This window comes from Tachypleus tridentatus, chromosome 6, assembly GCF_004210375.1.
Source record: "Tachypleus tridentatus isolate NWPU-2018 chromosome 6, ASM421037v1, whole genome shotgun sequence".
NCBI classification, from domain to species: Eukaryota; Metazoa; Arthropoda; class Merostomata; order Xiphosura; family Limulidae; genus Tachypleus; species Tachypleus tridentatus.
Genome location: NC_134830.1, coordinates 147,588,096 through 147,610,244, shown reverse-complemented (window position 1 = coordinate 147,610,244; position 22,149 = coordinate 147,588,096). Strand labels below are relative to the sequence as shown.

Sequence of the window (22,149 nt, the reverse complement as noted above, 5' to 3'; positions counted from 1 at the left end):
AGAAAATATCATATGATGTACAAGTGTTTCCATCTAGTGAAAAAGCAAAACCCTAGTTAAAATAAAAAATTACATATATATATACGAGCTGTGATAAAAAAAAAAAAGTTCTAAGACCTCACATTCATTCCGAAGAATAATGTACTTAAGTATTGTATGATATTCCATTCAAAGTAATCTCCCCCAGCTGATACACACTTGTTCCAACGTTTCTGCTATTTTTCCCTGGTGTACAAGTATTTTTTATGTAAAAAGTAGAAAGGGAAAATAAAAAAATAGCATAAAACAACTGTTATCAATTTTAATATTCCGACAAAAGAAATTTAATTCCAAATTTTAATAATGGTGTTGTGCTTGTATTATTTTCTTTTGTGACTGGCATGGCCTGGTGGTTAGGGCCCTTGACTAGCAGTCTGTGAATCACAGGTTCAAAGACCGTTCTCCAACATGTCGCCCTTTCAACTGTGGGGGTATTGTAATGTGATACTCAATCCTACTATTCATTAGTAAAGAGCAACTGAAAAGTTGGCGGTAGGTGATACTCACTAGTTAGCTTCCCTCTAGTCTCTCATATTAAATTAAGGACAGCTCAAATCGTTTTGTACGAAATTCAAATTAAACAAAAAAACACATTTCTTCTACATTTATGTAATATTTTATTGAAGATGGAAAAAAAGACCAAATCTAACATGTTTTATAATAATATTAATAATTTTGGTAACTTTAGCGTTTTTAATTACAGACAGTATTCAAAAGAAAGATAAACAAAGAAACACATTTTGTTCTACATTTATGTTAGATTTTATTGAAGATGAAAAAAGACCAGATTTAACATGCTTTATAATAATTATTATTTCGGTAGCTTTAGCGTTTTTAATTGCAGGCAGTATTCAAAAGGAAAGGAAAAAGTCTAATAATGAACATGTGTAGTAAATACGAGAGGTCTTAAAATTAAGAAAACGTTTAACAAAAAACAAGTTTTTACTTCTAGAACAAGAGTTTGAAAGCACCAGTGTTATGTGCCTCGGGCACAGCAAGGTTTAACTCTACACAGTTTTAAGAGCACATTCTATTACAATACTGAGGGGAAGTTTTTCTTTCTTCCAACTACCTCATTAGAATAAATACTTCAGTCTGGTTGTATTGTAATGAATCTATCGTCTCCTGGCAAAATAGTCATCACTAATGGTATGGATGTCAGCTGAAACATTTCTTGATGTCTGTCATGGTTCTATCGTGGAGTTGCTGATATTGTAGTTACTTTTCTGTTAATGGAATAAAACATTCCTTGTAGAACATCAGGTCCCAAGCTTGGAATTGTTGAAACTATAGTTACCTGTCCTGTTATAGAGTAAAAGATTTCCTTTTAACATATCAGGTTCCTATTCAGCTTTTGAATCTGTGTTTATCTTTTACCTTCCACAACGTACTGCAGATCTTAGAGTTTGAGTTGTAACGTTTATAAAATACATTCATGTATTCGTAAAACGGCTTCAGTGGTATTAAAACTTTAATTAAAATAAAATACAGAACAACGTTTCGACTATCTTAGATCATCTTCAGGATAACAAAATAAGTTTGCAACTGACTCTCTTAGACGCATGTCTTAGGAAGAGAGTGTAAACAGATACGAAACTGTAGGGGGCGTTGCAGTTATATTTTAGGTATTAATATAGAAATGAACGTGTTCATTTGGCCCAGCATGGGCAGGTGGTTAAGGCACTCGACTCGTAATCCGAGGGTTGTGGGTTCGAATTCCCCTCACACCAAATATGCTTGCCCTTATAGCCGTGGGGGCGTTATAATGTGACGGTCAATCCCGCTATTCGCTGGTAAAAAGAGTAGCCCCAGAGTTGGCAGTGGGTGGTGATGACTAGCTGCCTTCCCCTATCCTTACACTGCTAAATTAGAGACGGCTAGTGCAGATAGCCCTCGTGTAGCTTTGCGCGAAATTCAAACCAAACTAAAGGTGTTCCTTTGTATTGGGCCTCCCGCTAGTACAGCGGTATGTCTACGAATTTACAACGATAAAATCGGGGGTTCGATTCCCCTCGGTGGGTTCAGCAGATAGCCCGATGTAGCTTTGCTATAAGAAAACACACATTCTTCTGTATTGGTTCAATATTTTGGTTTCAGTTCTTGTGTAAGTTGTTTTTTTTTTATTTTCGTTTGTTTGTATTGTTTCCCTGCTTAGTATGTTGGCATTTTCTCTAACTATGTTGTGCTTACTTGATTTGCAGTGTTCAAAAACGTGCGAAGGTATTTTCTTGTGTTCTCTCAATCTGGTTTTTGTTTTTCTGCTTGTTTCTCCGATACAGAAGTTGTGGCAGTTGTTGCATTGCCCTCAGCGGTATGTCTGCGGACTTACAACGCTAAAAACCGGGTTTCAATACCCGTGGTGGGCAAGGCACAGATAGCCCATTGTGTAACTTTGTGCTTAATTCATCACAACAACAATAACAGTTGTTGCATTGTATTTTACAAATAATGTTGGTGTTGTGTTTCTCAGTATAGTTTTCACATAGTATGGATTGTAGTTTTGTACCTGGTTTTTGAATAAATTTAGAGTTTATTGGAATGCTATATTTTGTTGTAAGTTTTTCAAAATGTTGGTTATTTTCTCGCCAATATCGGGAATGTATGCTATGTAGAAGTGTAAAGTTTTATAATTTGTTGTTTCTTTATCAAATGTTCAATAACTGTCCAATCGAAGATAAAATAGCTAGAAGGAAGGATTTGATTTTAATTTGGAAACGAAAGTAAGAATGATAAATGCAGTGCGAAACAAACTCTATTAGGTTGTAAAAACCTAATCGAAAGTGTGGGTTAAAGTTGTGCGATCCATCTTTACAATAACCATAATAATGATAAAATATAACAATACTCTGCAGAACAGCAACCTGTCAGAAGTCTTATAATAAAGAAACTAAATTCGACACGTTTGTGTGTCCCCTTCTAGCAGGTAAAAAACAACAATTGGTTAATAAACGCCTAAGCGACCCATGATCTTAACATTTCTTTAAGGACTTCTAGGTCAGGAAGTTCAATTTAAAGTGACCTTGGGAGATATTGAAATTAGGCAGAATTTTGATTAATCACCTTTCCACGATTCTTCTCTTTATGTAGTTATCTGTTGTGTGTAAAATTATCGTTTCTTTCCAATCAATTTGATGGCTAGGATCTCTTATGTAAAGAGAAATGACATTGTTTGAATTTACATATTTTTATGTTCATAAACTCCAGTGTTAACGATTCCTTCGGTTTCACCTACATAAACTCTCACAAGATTGGCATAGCATAGTAAAAATGTTCAAGTGTTTTCCTGTTTTAACTTATTTTAATGTTTAATGTTATTTTAATGGTGTTCAGGTATCTGTGTATGATTCCAAGGTTTTTCTTCCTTAATATTTTTCTCAAGGGGTTCAATAACCGTCTACTGTAAAATTTTCGAAACTAGTTTCTTTGTTCTCAGACTTGTCATAATTTGTTCCATTTCCTCTGATTTCTACAATAACCGTCTACTGTAAAATTTCCTGTATGAGCTAAATCTTACTATTATATAAACAGGACCTTGGGTCCGATAGGAAAGAAGTGGGAGTGAGAACGTAAATATAGGTATGTCACACAACTGACTCTAGTGACCAGATGCCAACACAGGCGCTAACCTAATTTTCTACCGACTGTAAGGCTGTCTCTCTCTCTCTGTATAATTCTACCATCTTGTCTTTCTTTTTATTTCATTCAGCATAGAGAATAATAACCACAGCTCATCACGAACATGTTTCCTCCAGTGTCATCTGTACTGTTTTCACTTACGTATGTTGATCTTCTTTTGTAAGTTGTCAAGTTAATATTAAAACACTGGACACTTTGAAAGCACTTCATCAGAACCAAGAAATTAAACACCGAGTACATCTAGTGATGATACTGTTATGAAAAATTAAACACTGAGTACATCTGGTGATGATACTGTTGTGAAATATTAAACACCGAGTACATCTAGAGATGATACTGTTATGAAAAATTAAACACTGAGTACATCTGGTGATGATACTGTTATGAAAAATTAAACACTGAGTACATCTGGTGATGATACTGTTGTGAAAAATTAAACACTGAGTACATCTGGTAATGATACTGTTGTGAAAAATTAAACACTGAGTACATCTGGTGATGATACTGTTGTGAAAAACTAAACACTGAGTACATCTGGTGATGATACTGTTGTGAAAAATTAAACACTGAGTACATCTGGTGATGATACTGTTGTGAACAATTAAACACTGAGTACATCTGGTGATGATACTGTTGTGAAAAATTAAACATTGAATACAACAAGTGATGACACTGTTATAAAAAATGAAACATTGAGTACATCAAGTGATGATGCTGTTATAAAAAATGAAACACTGAGTACATCAAGTGATCATACTGTCATGAAAAATGAAACATTGATTACATCAAGTTTTTTTTTAATCTTGTAAATAAAAACAGTTTATATATAAGGTACTACACTGATTTGTTTGTTTTCAATTTCACACAAAGCTACACGAGGGCTATCTGTGCTAGCTGTCCCTAATTTAGCAGTGTAAGACTAAAGGGAAAGCAGCTAGTCATCACCACCCATTGCCAACTCTTTTACCAATGAATAATGGGATTAATCTTAACATTATAATAATGCCCTCATGGCTGAAAGAGTGAGCATGCTTGGTATGATGGAGATTCAAACCCACAACCTTCTGATTACATCAAGTGATCATACTGTTAACATGTTTAACTTTCCATGAATGGCTTCATTTCACCCACTTACATTTCAGTTTAACGAAACTGAGATTCAACGAGTTAACACTCTAAACAATACGTCAAACATGTTTTCCTGCAAATGTGATATGATCATATTTGTTTCTTTGATCTTTTCCACAAAATTCACTATGTGCTGAGTGTTTAATTTCAGAATTCTGATACCTATGGTGGATGGAGTTCAGATAGCCCGCCCATTGTGTCGCTTTGCACTTATTAACAAACCAACCAACTTCAATGTCAAAACAAAAACAGCCACATCCCAGCATTAATGAAAACAGGTTTGATGTTTCTTTGGATAAGGCCTTTCAGACAAATGTCTGCAGTTAACTTTACACAACCAAGTCTCAACATTGATCAACTTCTTGCTTTCTCATTCAATGGTTACCTCTTAGTAGCTGTTGGACAATATGCATGAAGACATTTGTGTAAACCTTCATTCATGTATATTTGCATGTTTCCAACTTTTTCAGCCAAATAAATGATCAGCTTCTCAAAGACCACCAAGAGTTGTAGTTTGCTACAGTAACAACCTCTGTAAACTACACAGCAAAACTGATAGTTAAGTAATGTATACACCGTCAGTGGTGAAAATCAGTGTTCTACCAAAGTAAATAATTGTTGGCACAGTTTAGCTGAACTAGACCATTCAGCCAAAACTTTTATTACCAGATTAACTTTTGCTTTTTTTCTACATTGTATATCAATATTCATTCAGATTAACTTGGCTAAATACAATTAGCCATAGCAACAATACTATACTTTCTGTTTACAAGAATCAATCCATTTGTGTTAGTATCACAGAATAGTGAATATCAGTGATCTTAATGAAATAATACCTATTACATCATGCATTGATAAAAAAAACAACCCCTTCAACATACTTTGAAAAGTTGCACACAGTTAAGTGAAAGGTTCTCTACAGTGCCTCGAGAGAGAACTGTGACAGCTATGCTAAGAGTAAGATATCTGTAAAAACATTCTAAACAGAAATACAATTCAATAGCTTGACAGTTAAGGGTCATTACTTCTACTGAATATGACTGTGAAAGTAACCATCTGTTCTAAACCTGGGGTGATTGACTGGTGATCATAAAATTCCACCAATGCATTTTGTTTGGACAAAAACCACCTGCTAGTGTAGAGAGCAAGGGCTAGAACACATTTTCAGTTATTGGTTTCTCAAACAAGTGATCAGGGGTTCATTTTTCAACATCTTAGCCAATCGTCACAACTGTGAAGTTTCATTTTTCATGAGCCACTTAACCAGCATCACTTATAGCACTGCTTGTTTTGGCCAGTAACATTCCAGATTGTGGCCTAGTCCTTCCCTGGGCAAAGAGATCCATTTTACCTATGGTACAGGCTAATACAGACTTATCACAAATCTTTCCTTGGCAAACTTGTAGTCCAATAGAATGAGAAACTATCAAGTAGTTAATGATAGTAACCTTAAGCTTGGCTAACTGTTATTCCCAGAACAACAGAACCATGATTCTCACTGTTTGTGGAAGTTATCTACACGAAACACCACTCTTTTTACCACTTCCTTGAACACACGAGAAAATCTGCTTTATATCACCCACAGGAACCTATAGGGCTGACCAGTTCCTTTCAGTTGGTCTTGCCCAGTTCCTAGTTGAAATGCTGCAACTGTTGTAGATGTAGGTCAGTTCTAACTGGTGGACATCAGTACTCCCAGTCCCTCTCAGTTGGTCTTGACCAGTTCTAAGTTGAGATGCTTTCACTACTGCAAATGTAGGTTAGTTCTGACTAGCAGACATCAGTACTTTCAGTCCATCTCAGTTGGTCTTGACCAGTTCTAAGTGGAGATGCTTTCACTGTTGCAGATGTAGGTTAGTTCTGACTGGTGGACATCAGTACTAACAGTTCCTCTCAGCTGGTTGTGACCACAGTGTGGTCTGGTCTACTCTTGCTGGTCAGCCTGGGAGTCCCATAGAGAACCTCATTATATGGTCTCAGACTCAACAGGATCTATCACACCATCAGTTCTTGCTTTCCATACACCAAGACTGATCCTTAAAAGAATAAATCATGCCTTCAGATTTACCTGGAAATGTTTTCTTGTTTATGTAACAATATATGAAATTCAATACTGCAAATCTTGACTTAATACATGTGATTTTTGCAGGCCTATGATGGTTATGCTGTCTTGACATTTTTACATAATCTACAGTAATTCATGTACAATGAATCTGAAAATTGTATCCATTTTTTCTCCATAATATACAGAGTTTTCACAAATATCACATGTACTTTTACATAAGTGAATCATCTTCATTGAAATCAGATCACCTCTTGTTATGCTTAAAGATTTAAAGGCTATAGGTTTCTCGAGACTGTCACCACGCGAGCCTTGTCAGTCATTCTGGAACCGAAACATAACAATAAAAAATGTTCATTGTGATAAACGAAATTACAATATGATCAAAGTTATAATTTTTCTTACCAATGTGTAAAAAATCCTTGGATGATAGACAAAAATGAATATTATTTTCAACATCTGTGTAGCTGAATTATGGAAAATCTGTTATTAAACCTAAACAACTTTTATGGAATTTAAATTTATAGGCCTGTGTTATTTTTAAAGTACATATGAGTTTGTTATTTATTAACAGACACTATTATGAATACATATTTACATAACATTAACTTGAGATTTTTTTTTTCATTTGATGGAATGCATTTCCCAGGAATATAAAAGATTATAGTTCACAAGTCAAGTACCTAACCACCAGACCAATCTAAGTTGTTTTTATGTGTTGACTAGAAGTATTTTACTTTAAAACTTTTGAGATTATTTTGTATTGTTGCTTTACAAACAAGTGAAAAAAACATGCACCTCGTTTATTGAACTTTAACTCAATTACATATCCAATGATGTTGATACAGACTAGATTTTCCTCTTTATCTTTCATTAATGGAACAACTTTTTCAAAATCCTTCCATGAATACTAAACAATGATTTTTTAATACAATTCCTTGGAAAGGATCAATTATTTTCCTATAAAGGTAGAATTGGTGAATTATTTCTTGTTCTTAGGATCTGAAAGGCAAATCTTCAAGTTGTTAAAGAACTGATGACTTTTGTTTTACCACTATTACTTCTCACTCCAGCTTGGACCACAGTACCTGTACAGTTGTCTTCTGTACAAAATGTTCAGTTGTTCTTGTTGATATCATAGTTACTTAAAGTAGAGTTATAAGTGCCAGAACACAGTATGACATATCACAAAAACAAAACACAATAACTTGGAAATTATACTAATGACAGACACCTTCAACTACACCATGAATTATTCCTGCGACCAATAGGAAACCACTATCCAATGTGGAAACCGAAGCATAAGACTGAACAGTGCTCCAAAATTAAAACCTTCCTTCCAGTTCAATTCACTTTCTTATAAACTGTATGTATCAACTGTCTTTCTCCATGGAATAATAAATGTGATATATAATTCAGGTTACTGGTTTAAATTTTTTTTTCCCTTAAAACAAAGGTTGTTGATTTGAAAAATAAAAATGAGTAATGTACAATGAACATGCATCATCACAGAGAAATCAACTGATTTTCACACCAAATCAAATCAGTTTTGACAGTTCACCTCTGTGGGTTAATTTTCTTTATGTCTGTAACACCCACAAACAAAACCCATTTTTTAATCTGTTTTATAAATGAACTCCAGTGACATTTTTAGGTTTTGTGACATTCATGGAACAATCACTCAAAATAAGTGACTTCCATTTCCTTCTTTTTAAAGGCAAACAGTTGATCATGGGTAAGTTAAATACTTGGTTATGTATGAACCACTGACAGTTTTTGCTTTTAGCTGTAGAAGTTTTTAATCAGGATACACCAATCTGTTTGTTAATTTTTGGAAGGTCATGCAAAATAGGAGTACTTCGTTTAACCACCCTGACTAAAACAAATCATATACATTCACAGCAGTGTCTCTATTTTTTGGGTCAGCTAGAAAAGTTCATGATGACTTGCAAAAAAGAATGATAATCACCTCTTTACATACACTATACAAACATATATCATTTTCAAACAAAAAAACTACATATGAAAAATATTGTACTCAATTTTATACAATACTCCACATAAAAATAATGTTTAGATAAGTTTAATAGACATTCCAAGCTTTGAAAGGAACAAAAATCTACAATTCAGTAGTTCATGATTTTTATGTACACAAGTAACAGATGTTTCTATGTTTTATGTAACACAAACATTATTCAAATATTTAGTCTACTTCCATATCATAATTTTAACACCAACAGTTTTAACATGAGTTATTAGCTTGAGACTTACAATATTAACTATTCATCTTAACAGTGTTAATTTAAACATTATAACAATAATTTTTCACTTCATGTTCACCACGTTATATAAAAAACCCATCCGAACTTTACATATCAGACACACTAGTACTGACAGTGAACACTTGTTAAGAGTGAAAATAGTTTGATGGGTTACTCTTGGGATTTTAGATATTTACTAATGTTTCCTGTATTCCATTTTTTAAAAAAATACACTGGTGTCTCCTGTATTCAATTTCTAAAAAAAACCCACTGATATTTCCTTTTTTACCATTTTTAAATAACAACACTGTCTCCTGTATTCCATTTCTAAAAAAAAAAAAAGATATTTCCTGCATTCCATTTTTTAAAAACAACACTGATGTTTCCTGTATTTCATTAAAAAATACTGATGTTTCCTGTATTCCATTTAAAAAAAACACCAATGTTTCTTGTATTCCATTTAAAAAAAACACCGATGTTTCTTGTATTCCATTTAAAAAAACATACTGATGTTTCCTGTATTCCATTTAAAAAAACATACTGATGTTTCCTGTATTCCATTTAAAAAAACATACTGATGTTTCCTGTATTCCATTTTTAAAAAAACACTGTTTCCTGTATTCCATTTAAAAAACACACTGTTTCCTGTATTCCATTTAAAAAACACACGTTTCCTGTATTTCATTTAAAAAAAACTGATGTTTCCTGTATTCCATTTGAAAAAACACACACTGATGTTTCCTGTATTCCATTTAAAAAAAACACACTGATGTTTCCTGTATTCCATTTAAAAAAACACACACTGATGTTTCCTGTACTCCATTTCTTATGCTATTATTGTTTGTCTTATCATTGATATTTCATTACTAGATAATAAACACACACACACACTACTGAGATCGTCTAAAGTTTTAATTATTACCACATGGTTTGAATATATATATAGTTTAAGCTCTTGTTATGAATACACACCTTGTTAGTTTTAAATATTGTAAATAGAATTGTGCATATCAACTTATTTATATATAATGGTCTCTAAAAAAACACAAAATATTATCTCTTTTAAAAATTCCACACATAGAATTTCCAGTAAACACAAAAGTTGCAATACCACATTTGACAAATTAATTGATTAATATGTATATCTACACAAAATGTACAAGTTCATCGTACACAAAAAATTTGGTGTATTACAAAAGTGTTTGTACTCAAACTACGTAATTGATGAGTCTGACTCAGACAAGTCAAATACCAGGTTATGTTTGTACACTTAGCATAATATCTAGAACCTCAGAAATACAGTTTTGTTCAATATTCTGTTAGTATTTCCTCTCCTCTATCATGGACTGTTGATAAATCGATAGTGTAGGGTAAAATGAAATTTGATATTTCTGACATTAAATACATAATACCATGTTGACTGACACATGGTAAAAGGTCATGACATGCACACTTTGACTACCACCAATGCATGTAGGCTTAACAGACTGTTATAACACAGGTATCACTACATTAACGACTGTATTAAGGTTACTCTTGCATTGCAGACATAAGCTCTCATATTTCAATAAATAGAAGATAGTGAGTTGCATATTACTGCTGACAATGGTTTAACAGAAAATATGGATTAAACGTAAGTACAGGCAGCTGAGATTGTTGGGTCTGGACTCTGATTTAATGAGTAACAGTTTATAATACAGCTTATTGTAGATAACTAAAAGAGGAAATCTACCATTGAGTCTCTTGAGAAGTATAACAAAATAGCTAATTGTTTAACACAGTTCACATTTGACTTGGTAGCATGAAACTTCTGTTGATAAGATTATCAAATTTTAAATCACATCACACTGATCATTTGTTACCAAGATAGACATGTACTTGTAATAATCTAAAGAAAAATTATTCAGCTAACAGTTTCAGTTTTAATACATCTTCTGAACACAGGAAAGGTGACAGTGAACTGTATAATCTAGTCTGTAGTTTACGATTTAAACATGCACAATAACACTCTCTAATGATCATAACACCGATGAATAAGTCATGACGATATCCACTGGCATCTCTTAAAATTTTAGAAATAAGGGGTCATCAAGTATCTAAAAGAGGCTGCAGTGAAGGGAGGAAAAAACAGTTTTGACAGGAACAAAGACCTGTAGCATTTAAGAACTGGAAATGTGAAGTTTTTAATTTTTTTTACACACTTTGTTTTAAGGTTATAGCTGACAAGTGTAACATGAGAATCAATCATTTAGTCATGAAAAGACCTAGTGTGTTATATCACTAAGTTCGATAATACACTAAAATGTTGAGTTTAAAATGACAAACGTAATGAGATTTCATAAGTTGTCACGAAATCAAAACTTTAAATTATTTCAGCCAGAGGCATCACTAGGTACTTAGAAGATTTAGGGCTCAGGCCCATAGACATGAAGAATTTTCAGTATTTCAGTAATATATCAATCACAGATTTCTCAAGACACCAACTGGGAATTTGGAACAGGAGTTCTGTGTGCAAGTAATACCTCTTATTCTGGCTATAAACTCTGATGCATAATTTAACACCTTATGAAATGCAGTTTAATAAGAGAGTTTGAATGTAATAATTAATCCATTACTCTATTTCCTTATTTTCTTTAAAAACAGCAGCCAGATTCAGGGTTAGATAAACACAAGTTCTACTAGTCAGATATGACATGCAGCTAATACCTAAAGCTGGTATATTTGAATTATAATGCCTTAATAAAAAATAATCTTATAACACAGTTAACAATCACTAGATCACATCCTTGGGTGAATATGTACTGATTACCAGAAAAGAACAAGAAGAAATTCTTTACAAGTTATTAATTTTGAATAATATCAGAAAAGTAAACTGAAAGATGGACTTCTACCACTCCAGTGCAAATTAATTTCGTATATTCCTTTTCTATTGTTTATATATTTCTTGATTTAAACTTTGTGAAAATCATCTACGTTCAAGTAGATTATACACTTCTCCAATGTCGGTATGAGTCTGACCTTCGATGATGTATGTTATCTTGTACTTCAGATGAGCTTTTTCCTGGAAAACAGGTAAAGTATGGTTTGATAAGATCATTTCAGGATTGAACATACAAAAATATTAACATTCTCACTATGGCCTTGGCCAAGTTCATAACCTTTGAAGTTTCCATGTTGTCACTTCTGTTTTGTGTATCATCATTAAATTTCAGTAATTATTAAGAATCAGTTGTAGTGAAAAATCTGAATTTTTACTAAAACATTCTCCATAAATATATGGAAGCAAACTATTGCCTAATTTGAATGAAAGAGATTTTAACATTGAGGTTTAAGGTAATTTTCTTCATCTGTTAAACCTGAATTTTATTCTGTATAATCTCTAAAATCTCCTATATACATTTCAAATATTTCTTTTCAGTACTTTACATTTCATGTTATTTTTTATATTTTAGTTCTATGTGAGGTTGGTTAATTTAACCTATCTTGTAACCACCAAAAAATAAAATTCCAAATAATCTAAATTAACCTTTTTCATTATTGAAAGACTTCAAACTGTAACATGAAACTACATTTGTCTAATCAAGTACCATTCAACTCATAAACTTACAACTCTACACATCTGTTTATAGCTAAGTTTTACTGTCTTTCCACCAATGTCTAAATAATATTCCCACCACGTGCAATGCAAACAATTTGGTGAACATGCACTCACATTATCCCATTGAATTACATAATGCACGAACTACTCACAAGCATATGTTGTGCAATGTTTCTATTATTATTCTTTATTTTATCTAATCTAAAAAGTTCCTAATTTTTATCTTTTAGTTATTTTTATAATAATAAATAATGAATGCTTGTGAAAAACAAGAAATAAAGTACTTATCTGGGTCTTCTTTTTACTTACAATGACTGTTAACTTTATTTTTTATAACACTATTACTGCTACACAAAAAATATTTTTAATTATATAATGTACAAAAGAATACAAAATATTAATATACAGACAATGTGTCATAATTATCACAGTTTTTCTGTAACAAACACCATCAAAATTCAGTTCAGTTCTTCAATGTGTTTCCTAGGGGAATAAAGTTTGAACTAGAAGCAAAATAGAAACAAACTATGGTTTCAGTCGTTACCTTTTATGTAAAGAGTGTAGAGAACAGAAACAACCCTATGGTTTCAGTCGTTACCTTTTATGTAAAGAGTGTAGAGAACAGAAACAACCCTATGGTTTCAGTAGTTATCTTTCATGTAAAGAGTGTAAAGAACAGAAACAACCCTATGGTTTCAGTAGTTATCTTACATGTAATGAGTGTAGAGAACAGAAACAACCACATGGTTTCAGTAGTTATCATTCATGTAAAGAGTGTAGAGAACAGAAACAACCCTATGGTTTCAGTAGTTATCATTCATGTAAAGAGTGTAGAGAACAGAAACAACCCTATGGTTTCAGTAGTTATCTTACATGTAAAGAGTGTAAAGAACAGAAACAACCCTATGGTTTCAGTAGTTATCTTTCATGTAAAGAGTGTACAGAACAGAAACAACCCTATGGTTTCAGTAGTTATCTTACATGTAAAGAGTGTAGAGAACAGAAACAACCATATGGTTTCAGTAGTTATCTTACATGTAAAGAGTGTAGAGAACAGAAATAACATTATGGTTTCAGTAGTTATCTTTCATGTAAAGAGTGTAGAAAACAGAAACAACCCTATGGTTTCAGTAGGTATCTTACATGTAAAGAGTGTAGAGAACAGAAACAGCCATATGGTTTCAGTAGTTATCTCACATGTAAAGAGTGTAGAGAACAGAAACACCCTATGATTTCAGTAGTTATCTTACATGTAAAGAGTGTAGAGAACAGAATCAACCCTATGGTTTCAGTAGTTATCTTACATGTAAAGAGTGTAGAGAACAGAAACAACCCTATGGTTTCAGTAGTTATCTTACATGTAAAGAGTGTAGAGAACAGAAACAACCCTATGGTTTCAGTAGTTATCTTACATGTAAAGAGTGTAGAGAACAGAAACAACCCTATGGTTTCAGTAGTTATCTTACATGTAAAGAGTGTAGAGAACAGAAACAACCATATGGTTTCAGTAGTTATCTTACATGTAAAGAGTGTAGAGAACAGAAACAACCCCATGGTTTCAGTAGTTATCTTACATGTAAGGAGTGTAGAGAACAGAAACAACCCTATGGTTTCAGTAGTTATCTTACATGTAAGGAGTGTAGAGAACAGAAACAACCCTATGGTTTCAGTAGTTATCTTTCATGTAAAGAGTGTAGAGAACAGAAACAACCCTATGGTTTCAGTAGTTATCTTACATGTAAAGAGGGTAGAGAACAGAAATAACCCTATGGTTTCAGTAGTTATCTTACATGTAAAGAGGGTAGAGAACAGAAATAACCCTATGGTTTCAGTAGTTATCTTACATGTAAAGAGTGTAAAGAACAGAAATAACCCTATGGTTTCAGTAGTTATCTTTCATGTAAAGAGTGTAGAGAACAGAAACAACCCTATGGTTTCAGTAGTTATCTTACATGTAAAGAGTGTAGAGAACAGAAACAACCCTATGGTTTCAGTAGTTATCTTTCATGTAAAGAGTGTAGAGAACAGAAATAACCCTATGGTTTCAGTAGTTATCTTTCATGTAAAGAGTGTAGAGAACAGAAACAACCCTATGGTTTCAGTAGTTATCTTACATGTAAAGAGTGTAGAGAACAGAAATAACCCTATGGTTTCAGTAGTTATATGTAAGAAAAGTAGAAAATAGAAACAACCCTATGGTTTCAGTAGTTATCTTACATGTAAAGAGTGTAGAGAACAGAAACAACCCTATGGTTTCAGTAGTTATCTTACATGTAAAGAGTGTAGAGAACAGAAACAACCCTATGGTTTCAGTAGTTATCTTACATGTAAAGAGTGTAGAGAACAGAAACAACCCTATGGTTTCAGTAGTTATCTTACATGTAAAGAGTGTAGAGAACAGAAACAACCCTATGGTTTCAGTAGTTATCTTACATGTAAAGAGTGTAGAGAACAGAAACAACCCTATGGTTTCAGTAGTTATCTTACATGTAAAGAGTGTAGAGAACAGAAACAACCCTATGGTTTCAGTAGTTATCTTACATGTAAGGAGTGTAGAGAACAGAAACAACCATATGGTTTCAGTAGTTATCTTACATGTAACGAGTGTAGAGAACAGAAACAACCATATGGTTTCAGTAGTTATCTTACATGTAACGAGTGTAGAGAACAGAAACAACCCTATGGTTTCAGTAGTTATCTTACATGTAAAGAGTGTAGAGAACAGAAACAACCCTATGGTTTCAGTAGTTATCTTTCATGTAAAGAGTGTAGAGAACAGAAACAACCCTATGGTTTCAGTAGTTATCTTACATGTAAAGAGTGTAGAGAACAGAAACAACCCTATGGTTTCAGTAGTTATCTTACATGTAAAGAGTGTAGAGAACAGAAACAGCCCTATGGTTTCAGTAGTTATCTTACATGTAAAGAGTGTAGAGAACAGAAACAACCCTATGGTTTCAGTAGTTATCTTACATGTAAGGAGTGTAGAGAACAGAAACAACCCTATGGTTTCAGTAGTTATCTTACATGTAAGGAGTGTAGAGAACAGAAACAACCCTATGGTTTCAGTAGTTATCTTACATGTAAAGAGTGTAGAGAACAGAAACAACCCTATGGTTTCAGTAGTTATCTTTCACGTAAAGAGTGTAGAGAACAGAAACAACCCTATGATTTCAGTAGTTATCTTTCATGTAAAGAGTGTAGAGAACAGAAACAACCCTATGGTTTCAGTAGTTATCTTACATGTAAAGAGTGTAGAGAACAGAAACAACCCTATGGTTTCAGTAGTTATCTTACATGTAAAGAGTGTAGAGAACAGAAACAACCCTATGGTTTCAGTAGTTATCTTTCATGTAAAGAGTGTAAAGAACAGAAACAACCCTATGGTTTCAGTAGTTATATGTAAGGAAAGTAGAAAATAGAAACAACTCTATGGTTTCAGTAGTTATATGTAAGGAAAGTAGAAAATAGAAACAACCCTATGGTTTCAGTAGTTATCTTACATGTAAAGAGTGTAGAGAACAGAAACAACCCTATGGTTTCAGTAGTTATCTTACATGTAACGAGTGTAGAGAACAGAAACAACCCTATGGTTTCAGTAGTTATCTTACATGTAAAGAGTGTAGAGAACAGAAACAACCCTATGGTTTCAGTAGTTATCTTTCATGTAAAGAGTGTAGAGAACAGAAACAACCCTATGGTTTCAGTAGTTATCTTACATGTAAAGAGTGTAGAGAACAGAAACAACCCTATGGTTTCAGTAGTTATCTTACATGTAAAGAGTGTAGAGAACAGAAACAACCCTATGGTTTCAGTAGTTATCTTACATGTAAAGAGTGTAGAGAACAGAAACAACCCTATGGTTTCAGTAGTTATCTTACATGTAAAGAGTGTAGAGAACAGAAACAACCCTATGGTTTCAGTAGTTATCTTACATGTAAAGAGTGTAGAGAACAGAAACAACCCTATGGTTTCAGTAGTTATCTTACATGTAAAGAGTGTAGAGAACAGAAACAACCCATGGTTTCAGTAGTTATCTTACATGTAAAGAGTGTAGAGAACAGAAACAACCCTATGGTTTCAGTAGTTATCTTACATGTAAAGAGTGTAGAGAACAGAAACAACCCTATGGTTTCAGTAGTTATCTTACATGTAAAGAGTGTAGAGAACAGAAACAACCCTATGGTTTCAGTAGTTATCTTACATGTAAAGAGTGTAGAGAACAGAAACAACCCTATGGTTTCAGTAGTTATCTTACATGTAAAGAGTGTAGAGAACAGAAACAACCCTATGGTTTCAGTAGTTATCTTACATGTAAAGAGTGTAGAGAACAGAAATAACCCTATGGTTTCAGTAGTTATCTTTCATGTAAAGAGTGTAGAGAACAGAAACAACCCTATGGTTTCAGTAGTTATCTTACATGTAAAGAGTGTAGAGAACAGAAACAACCCTATGGTTTCAGTAGTTATCTTACATGTAAAGAGTGTAGAGAACAGAAACAACCCTATGGTTTCAGTAGTTATCTTTCATGTAAAGAGTGTAGAGAACAGAAACAACCCTATGGTTTCAGTAGTTATCTTACATGTAAAGAGTGTAGAGAACAGAAATAACCCTATGGTTTCAGTAGTTATATGTAAGAAAAGTAGAAAATAGAAACAACCCTATGGTTTCAGTAGTTATCTTACATGTAAAGAGTGTAGAGAACAGAAACAACCCTATGGTTTCAGTAGTTATCTTACATGTAAAGAGTGTAGAGAACAGAAACAGCCCTATGGTTTCAGTAGTTATCTTACATGTAAAGAGTGTAGAGAACAGAAACAACCCTATGGTTTCAGTAGTTATCTTACATGTAAAGAGTGTAGAGAACAGAAACAACCCTATGGTTTCAGTAGTTATCTTACATGTAAAGAGTGTAGAGAACAGAAACAACCCTATGGTTTCAGTAGTTATCTTACATGTAAAGAGTGTAGAGAACAGAAACAACCCTATGGTTTCAGTAGTTATCTTACATGTAAAGAGTGTAGAGAACAGAAACAACCCTATGGTTTCAGTAGTTATCTTTCATGTAAAGAGTGTAGAGAACAGAAACAACCCTATGGTTTCAGTAGTTATCTTTCATGTAAAGAGTGTAGAGAACAGAAACAACCCTATGGTTTCAGTAGTTATCTTACATGTAAAGAGTGTAGAGAACAGAAACAACCCTATGGTTTCAGTAGTTATCTTACATGTAAAGAGTGTAGAGAACAGAAACAACCCTATGGTTTCAGTAGTTATTTTTCATGTAAAGAGTGTAAAGAACAGAAACAACCCTATGGTTTCAGTAGTTATATGTAAGGAAAGTAGAAAATAGAAACAACTCTATGGTTTCAGTAGTTATATGTAAGGAAAGTAGAAAACAGAAACAACCCTATGGTTTCAGTAGTTATCTTACATGTAACGAGTGTAGAGAACAGAAACAACCCTATGGTTTCAGTAGTTATCTTACATGTAACGAGTGTAGAGAACAGAAACAACCATATGGTTTCAGTAGTTATCTTACATGTAAAGAGTGTAGAGAACAGAAACAACCCTATGGTTTCAGTAGTTATCTTTCATGTAAAGAGTGTAGAGAACAGAAACAACCCTATGGTTTCAGTAGTTATCTTACATGTAAAGAGTGTAGAGAACAGAAACAACCCTATGGTTTCAGTAGTTATCTTTCATGTAAAGAGTGTAGAGAACAGAAACAACCCTATGGTTTCAGTAGTTATCTTACATGTAAAGAGTGTAGAGAACAGAAACAACCCTATGGTTTCAGTAGTTATCTTACATGTAAAGAGTGTAGAGAACAGAAACAACCCTATGGTTTCAGTAGTTATCTTACATGTAAAGAGTGTAGAGAACAGAAACAACCCTATGGTTTCAGTAGTTATCTTACATGTAAAGAGTGTAGAGAACAGAAACAACCCTATGGTTTCAGTAGTTATCTTACATGTAAAGAGTGTAGAGAACAGAAACAACCCTATGGTTTCAGTAGTTATCTTACATGTAAAGAGTGTAGAGAACAGAAACAACCCTATGGTTTCAGTAGTTATCTTTCATGTAAAGAGTGTAGAGAACAGAAACAACCCTATGGTTTCAGTAGTTATCTTACATGTAAAGAGTGTAGAGAACAGAAACAACCCTATGGTTTCAGTAGTTATCTTACATGTAAAGAGTGTAGAGAACAGAAACAACCCTATGGTTTCAGTAGTTATCTTACATGTAAAGAGTGTAGAGAACAGAAACAACCCTATGGTTTCAGTAGTTATCTTACATGTAAAGAGTGTAGAGAACAGAAACAACCCTATGGTTTCAGTAGTTATCTTTCATGTAAAGAGTGTAGAGAACAGAAACAACCCTATGGTTTCAGTAGTTATCTTTCATGTAAAGAGTGTAGAGAACAGAAACAACCCTATGGTTTCAGTAGTTATCTTACATGTAAAGAGTGTAGAGAACAGAAATAACCCTATGGTTTCAGTAGTTATATGTAAGAAAAGTAGAAAATAGAAACAACCCTATGGTTTCAGTAGTTATCTTACATGTAAAGAGTGTAGAGAACAGAAACAACCCTATGGTTTCAGTAGTTATCTTACATGTAAAGAGTGTAGAGAACAGAAACAACCCTATGGTTTCAGTAGTTATCTTACATGTAAAGAGTGTAGAGAACAGAAACAACCCTATGGTTTCAGTAGTTATCTTACATGTAAAGAGTGTAGAGAACAGAAACAACCCTATGGTTTCAGTAATTATCTTACATGTAACAAGTGTAGAGAACAGAAACAACCCTATGGTTTCAGTAGTTATCTTACATGTAAGGAGTGTAGAGAACAGAAACAACCATATGGTTTCAGTAGTTATCTTACATGTAACGAGTGTAGAGAACAGAAACAACCCTATGGTTTCAGTAGTTATCTTACATGTAAAGAGTGTAGAGAACAGAAACAACCCTATGGTTTCAGTAGTTATCTTACATGTAAAGAGTGTAGAGAACAGAAACAACCCTATGGTTTCAGTAGTTATCTTTCATGTAAAGAGTGTAGAGAACAGAAACAACCCTATGGTTTCAGTAGTTATCTTACATGTAAAGAGTGTAGAGAACAGAAACAACCCTATGGTTTCAGTAGTTATCTTACATGTAAAGAGTGTAGAGAACAGAAACAACCCTATGGTTTCAGTAGTTATCTTACATGTAAAGAGTGTAGAGAACAGAAACAACCCTATGGTTTCAGTAGTTATCTTACATGTAATGTAAAAGTGTAGAGAACAGAAACAACCCTATGGTTTCAGTAGTTATCTTACATGTAAAGAGTGTAGAGAACAGAAACAACCCTATGGTTTCAGTAGTTATCTTACATGTAAAGAGTGTAGAGAACAGAAACAACCCTATGGTTTCAGTAGTTATCTTACATGTAAAGAGTGTAGAGAACAGAAACAACCCTATGGTTTCAGTAGTTATCTTTCATGTAAAGAGTGTAGAGAACAGAAACAACCCTATGGTTTCAGTAGTTATCTTACATGTAAAGAGTGTAGAGAACAGAAACAACCCTATGGTTTCAGTAGTTATCTTCATGTAAAGAGTGTAGAGAACAGAAACAACCCTATGGTTTCAGTAGTTATCTTCATGTAAAGAGTGTAGAGAACAGAAACAACCCTATGGTTTCAGTAGTTATCTTTCATGTAAAGAGTGTAGAGAACAGAAACAACCCTATGGTTTCAGTAGTTATCTTACATGTAAAGAGTGTAGAGAACAGAAACAACCCTATGGTTTCAGTAGTTATCTTACATGTAAAGAGTGTAGAGAACAGAAACAACCCTATGGTTTCAGTAGTTATCTTACATGTAAAGAGTGTAGAGAACAGAAACAACCCTATGGTTTCAGTAGTTATCTTACATGTAAAGAGTGTAGAGAACAGAAACAACCCTATGGTTTCAGTAGTTATCTTACATGTAAAGAGTGTAGAGAACAGAAACAACCCTATGGTTTCAGTAGTTATCTTACATGTAAAGAGTGTAGAGAACAGAAACAACCCTATGGTTTCAGTAGTTATCTTACATGTAAAGAGTGTAGAGAACAGAAACAACCCTATGGTTTCAGTAGTTATCTTTCATGTAAAGAGTGTAGAGAACAGAAACAACCCTATGGTTTCAGTAGTTATCTTACATGTAAAGAGTGTAGAGAACAGAAACAACCCTATGGTTTCAGTAGTTATCTTACATGTAAAGAGTGTAGAGAACAGAAACAACCCTATGGTTTCAGTAGTTATCTTTCATGTAAAGAGTGTAGAGAACAGAAACAACCCTATGGTTTCAGTAGTTATCTTACATGTAAAGAGTGTAGAGAACAGAAACAACCCTATGGTTTCAGTAGTTATCTTACATGTAAAGTGTAGAGAACAGAAACAACCCTATGGTTTCAGTAGTTATCTTACATGTAAAGAGTGTAGAGAACAGAAACAACCCTATGGTTTCAGTAGTTATCTTACATGTAAAGAGTGTAGAGAACAGAAACAACCCTATGGTTTCAGTAGTTATCTTACATGTAAAGAGTGTAGAGAACAGAAACAACCCTATGGTTTCAGTAGTTATCTTACATGTAAAGAGTGTAGAGAACAGAAACAACCCTATGGTTTCAGTAGTTATCTTACATGTAAAGAGTGTAGAGAACAGAAACAACCCTATGGTTTCAGTAGTTATCTTACATGTAAAGAGTGTAGAGAACAGAAACAACCCTATGGTTTCAGTAGTTATCTTACATGTAAAGAGTGTAGAGAACAGAAACAACCCTATGGTTTCAGTAGTTATCTTACATGTAAAGAGTGTAGAGAACAGAAACAACCCTATGGTTTCAGTAGTTATCTTTCATGTAAAGAGTGTAGAGAACAGAAACAACCCTATGGTTTCAGTAGTTATCTTACATGTAAAGAGTGTAGAGAACAGAAACAACCCTATGGTTTCAGTAGTTATCTTACATGTAAAGAGTGTAGAGAACAGAAACAACCCTATGGTTTCAGTAGTTATCTTACATGTAAAGAGTGTAGAGAACAGAAACAACCCTATGGTTTCAGTAGTTATCTTACATGTAAGGAGTGTAGAGAACAGAAACAACCCTATGGTTTCAGTAGTTATCTTACATGTAAAGAGTGTAGAGAACAGAAACAACCCTATGGTTTCAGTAGTTATCTTACATGTAAAGAGTGTAGAGAACAGAAACAACCCTATGGTTTCAGTAGTTATCTTACATGTAAAGAGTGTAGAGAACAGAAACAACCCTATGGTTTCAGTAGTTATCTTACATGTAAAGAGTGTAGAGAACAGAAACAACCCTATGGTTTCAGTAGTTATCTTACATGTAAAGAGTGTAGAGAACAGAAACAACCCTATGGTTTCAGTAGTTATCTTACATG

General features: G+C 33.6%; 1 protein-coding gene across 1 annotated transcript in view; it reads left to right on the top strand.

Annotated features, from left to right (window-relative positions):
* The first annotated feature begins 8,596 nt into the window (after nt 1-8,596).
* Nucleotides 8,597-22,149, top strand: part of LOC143251760 (ADP-ribosylation factor-binding protein GGA1-like) — a 54,241-nt gene continuing 40,688 nt past the window's right edge. Inside the window, exon 1 of the mRNA XM_076503003.1 lies at nt 8,597-8,600. Coding sequence (XP_076359118.1) covers nt 8,597-8,600 — 4 coding nt within the window. The remainder of the gene's footprint in view (nt 8,601-22,149) is intronic.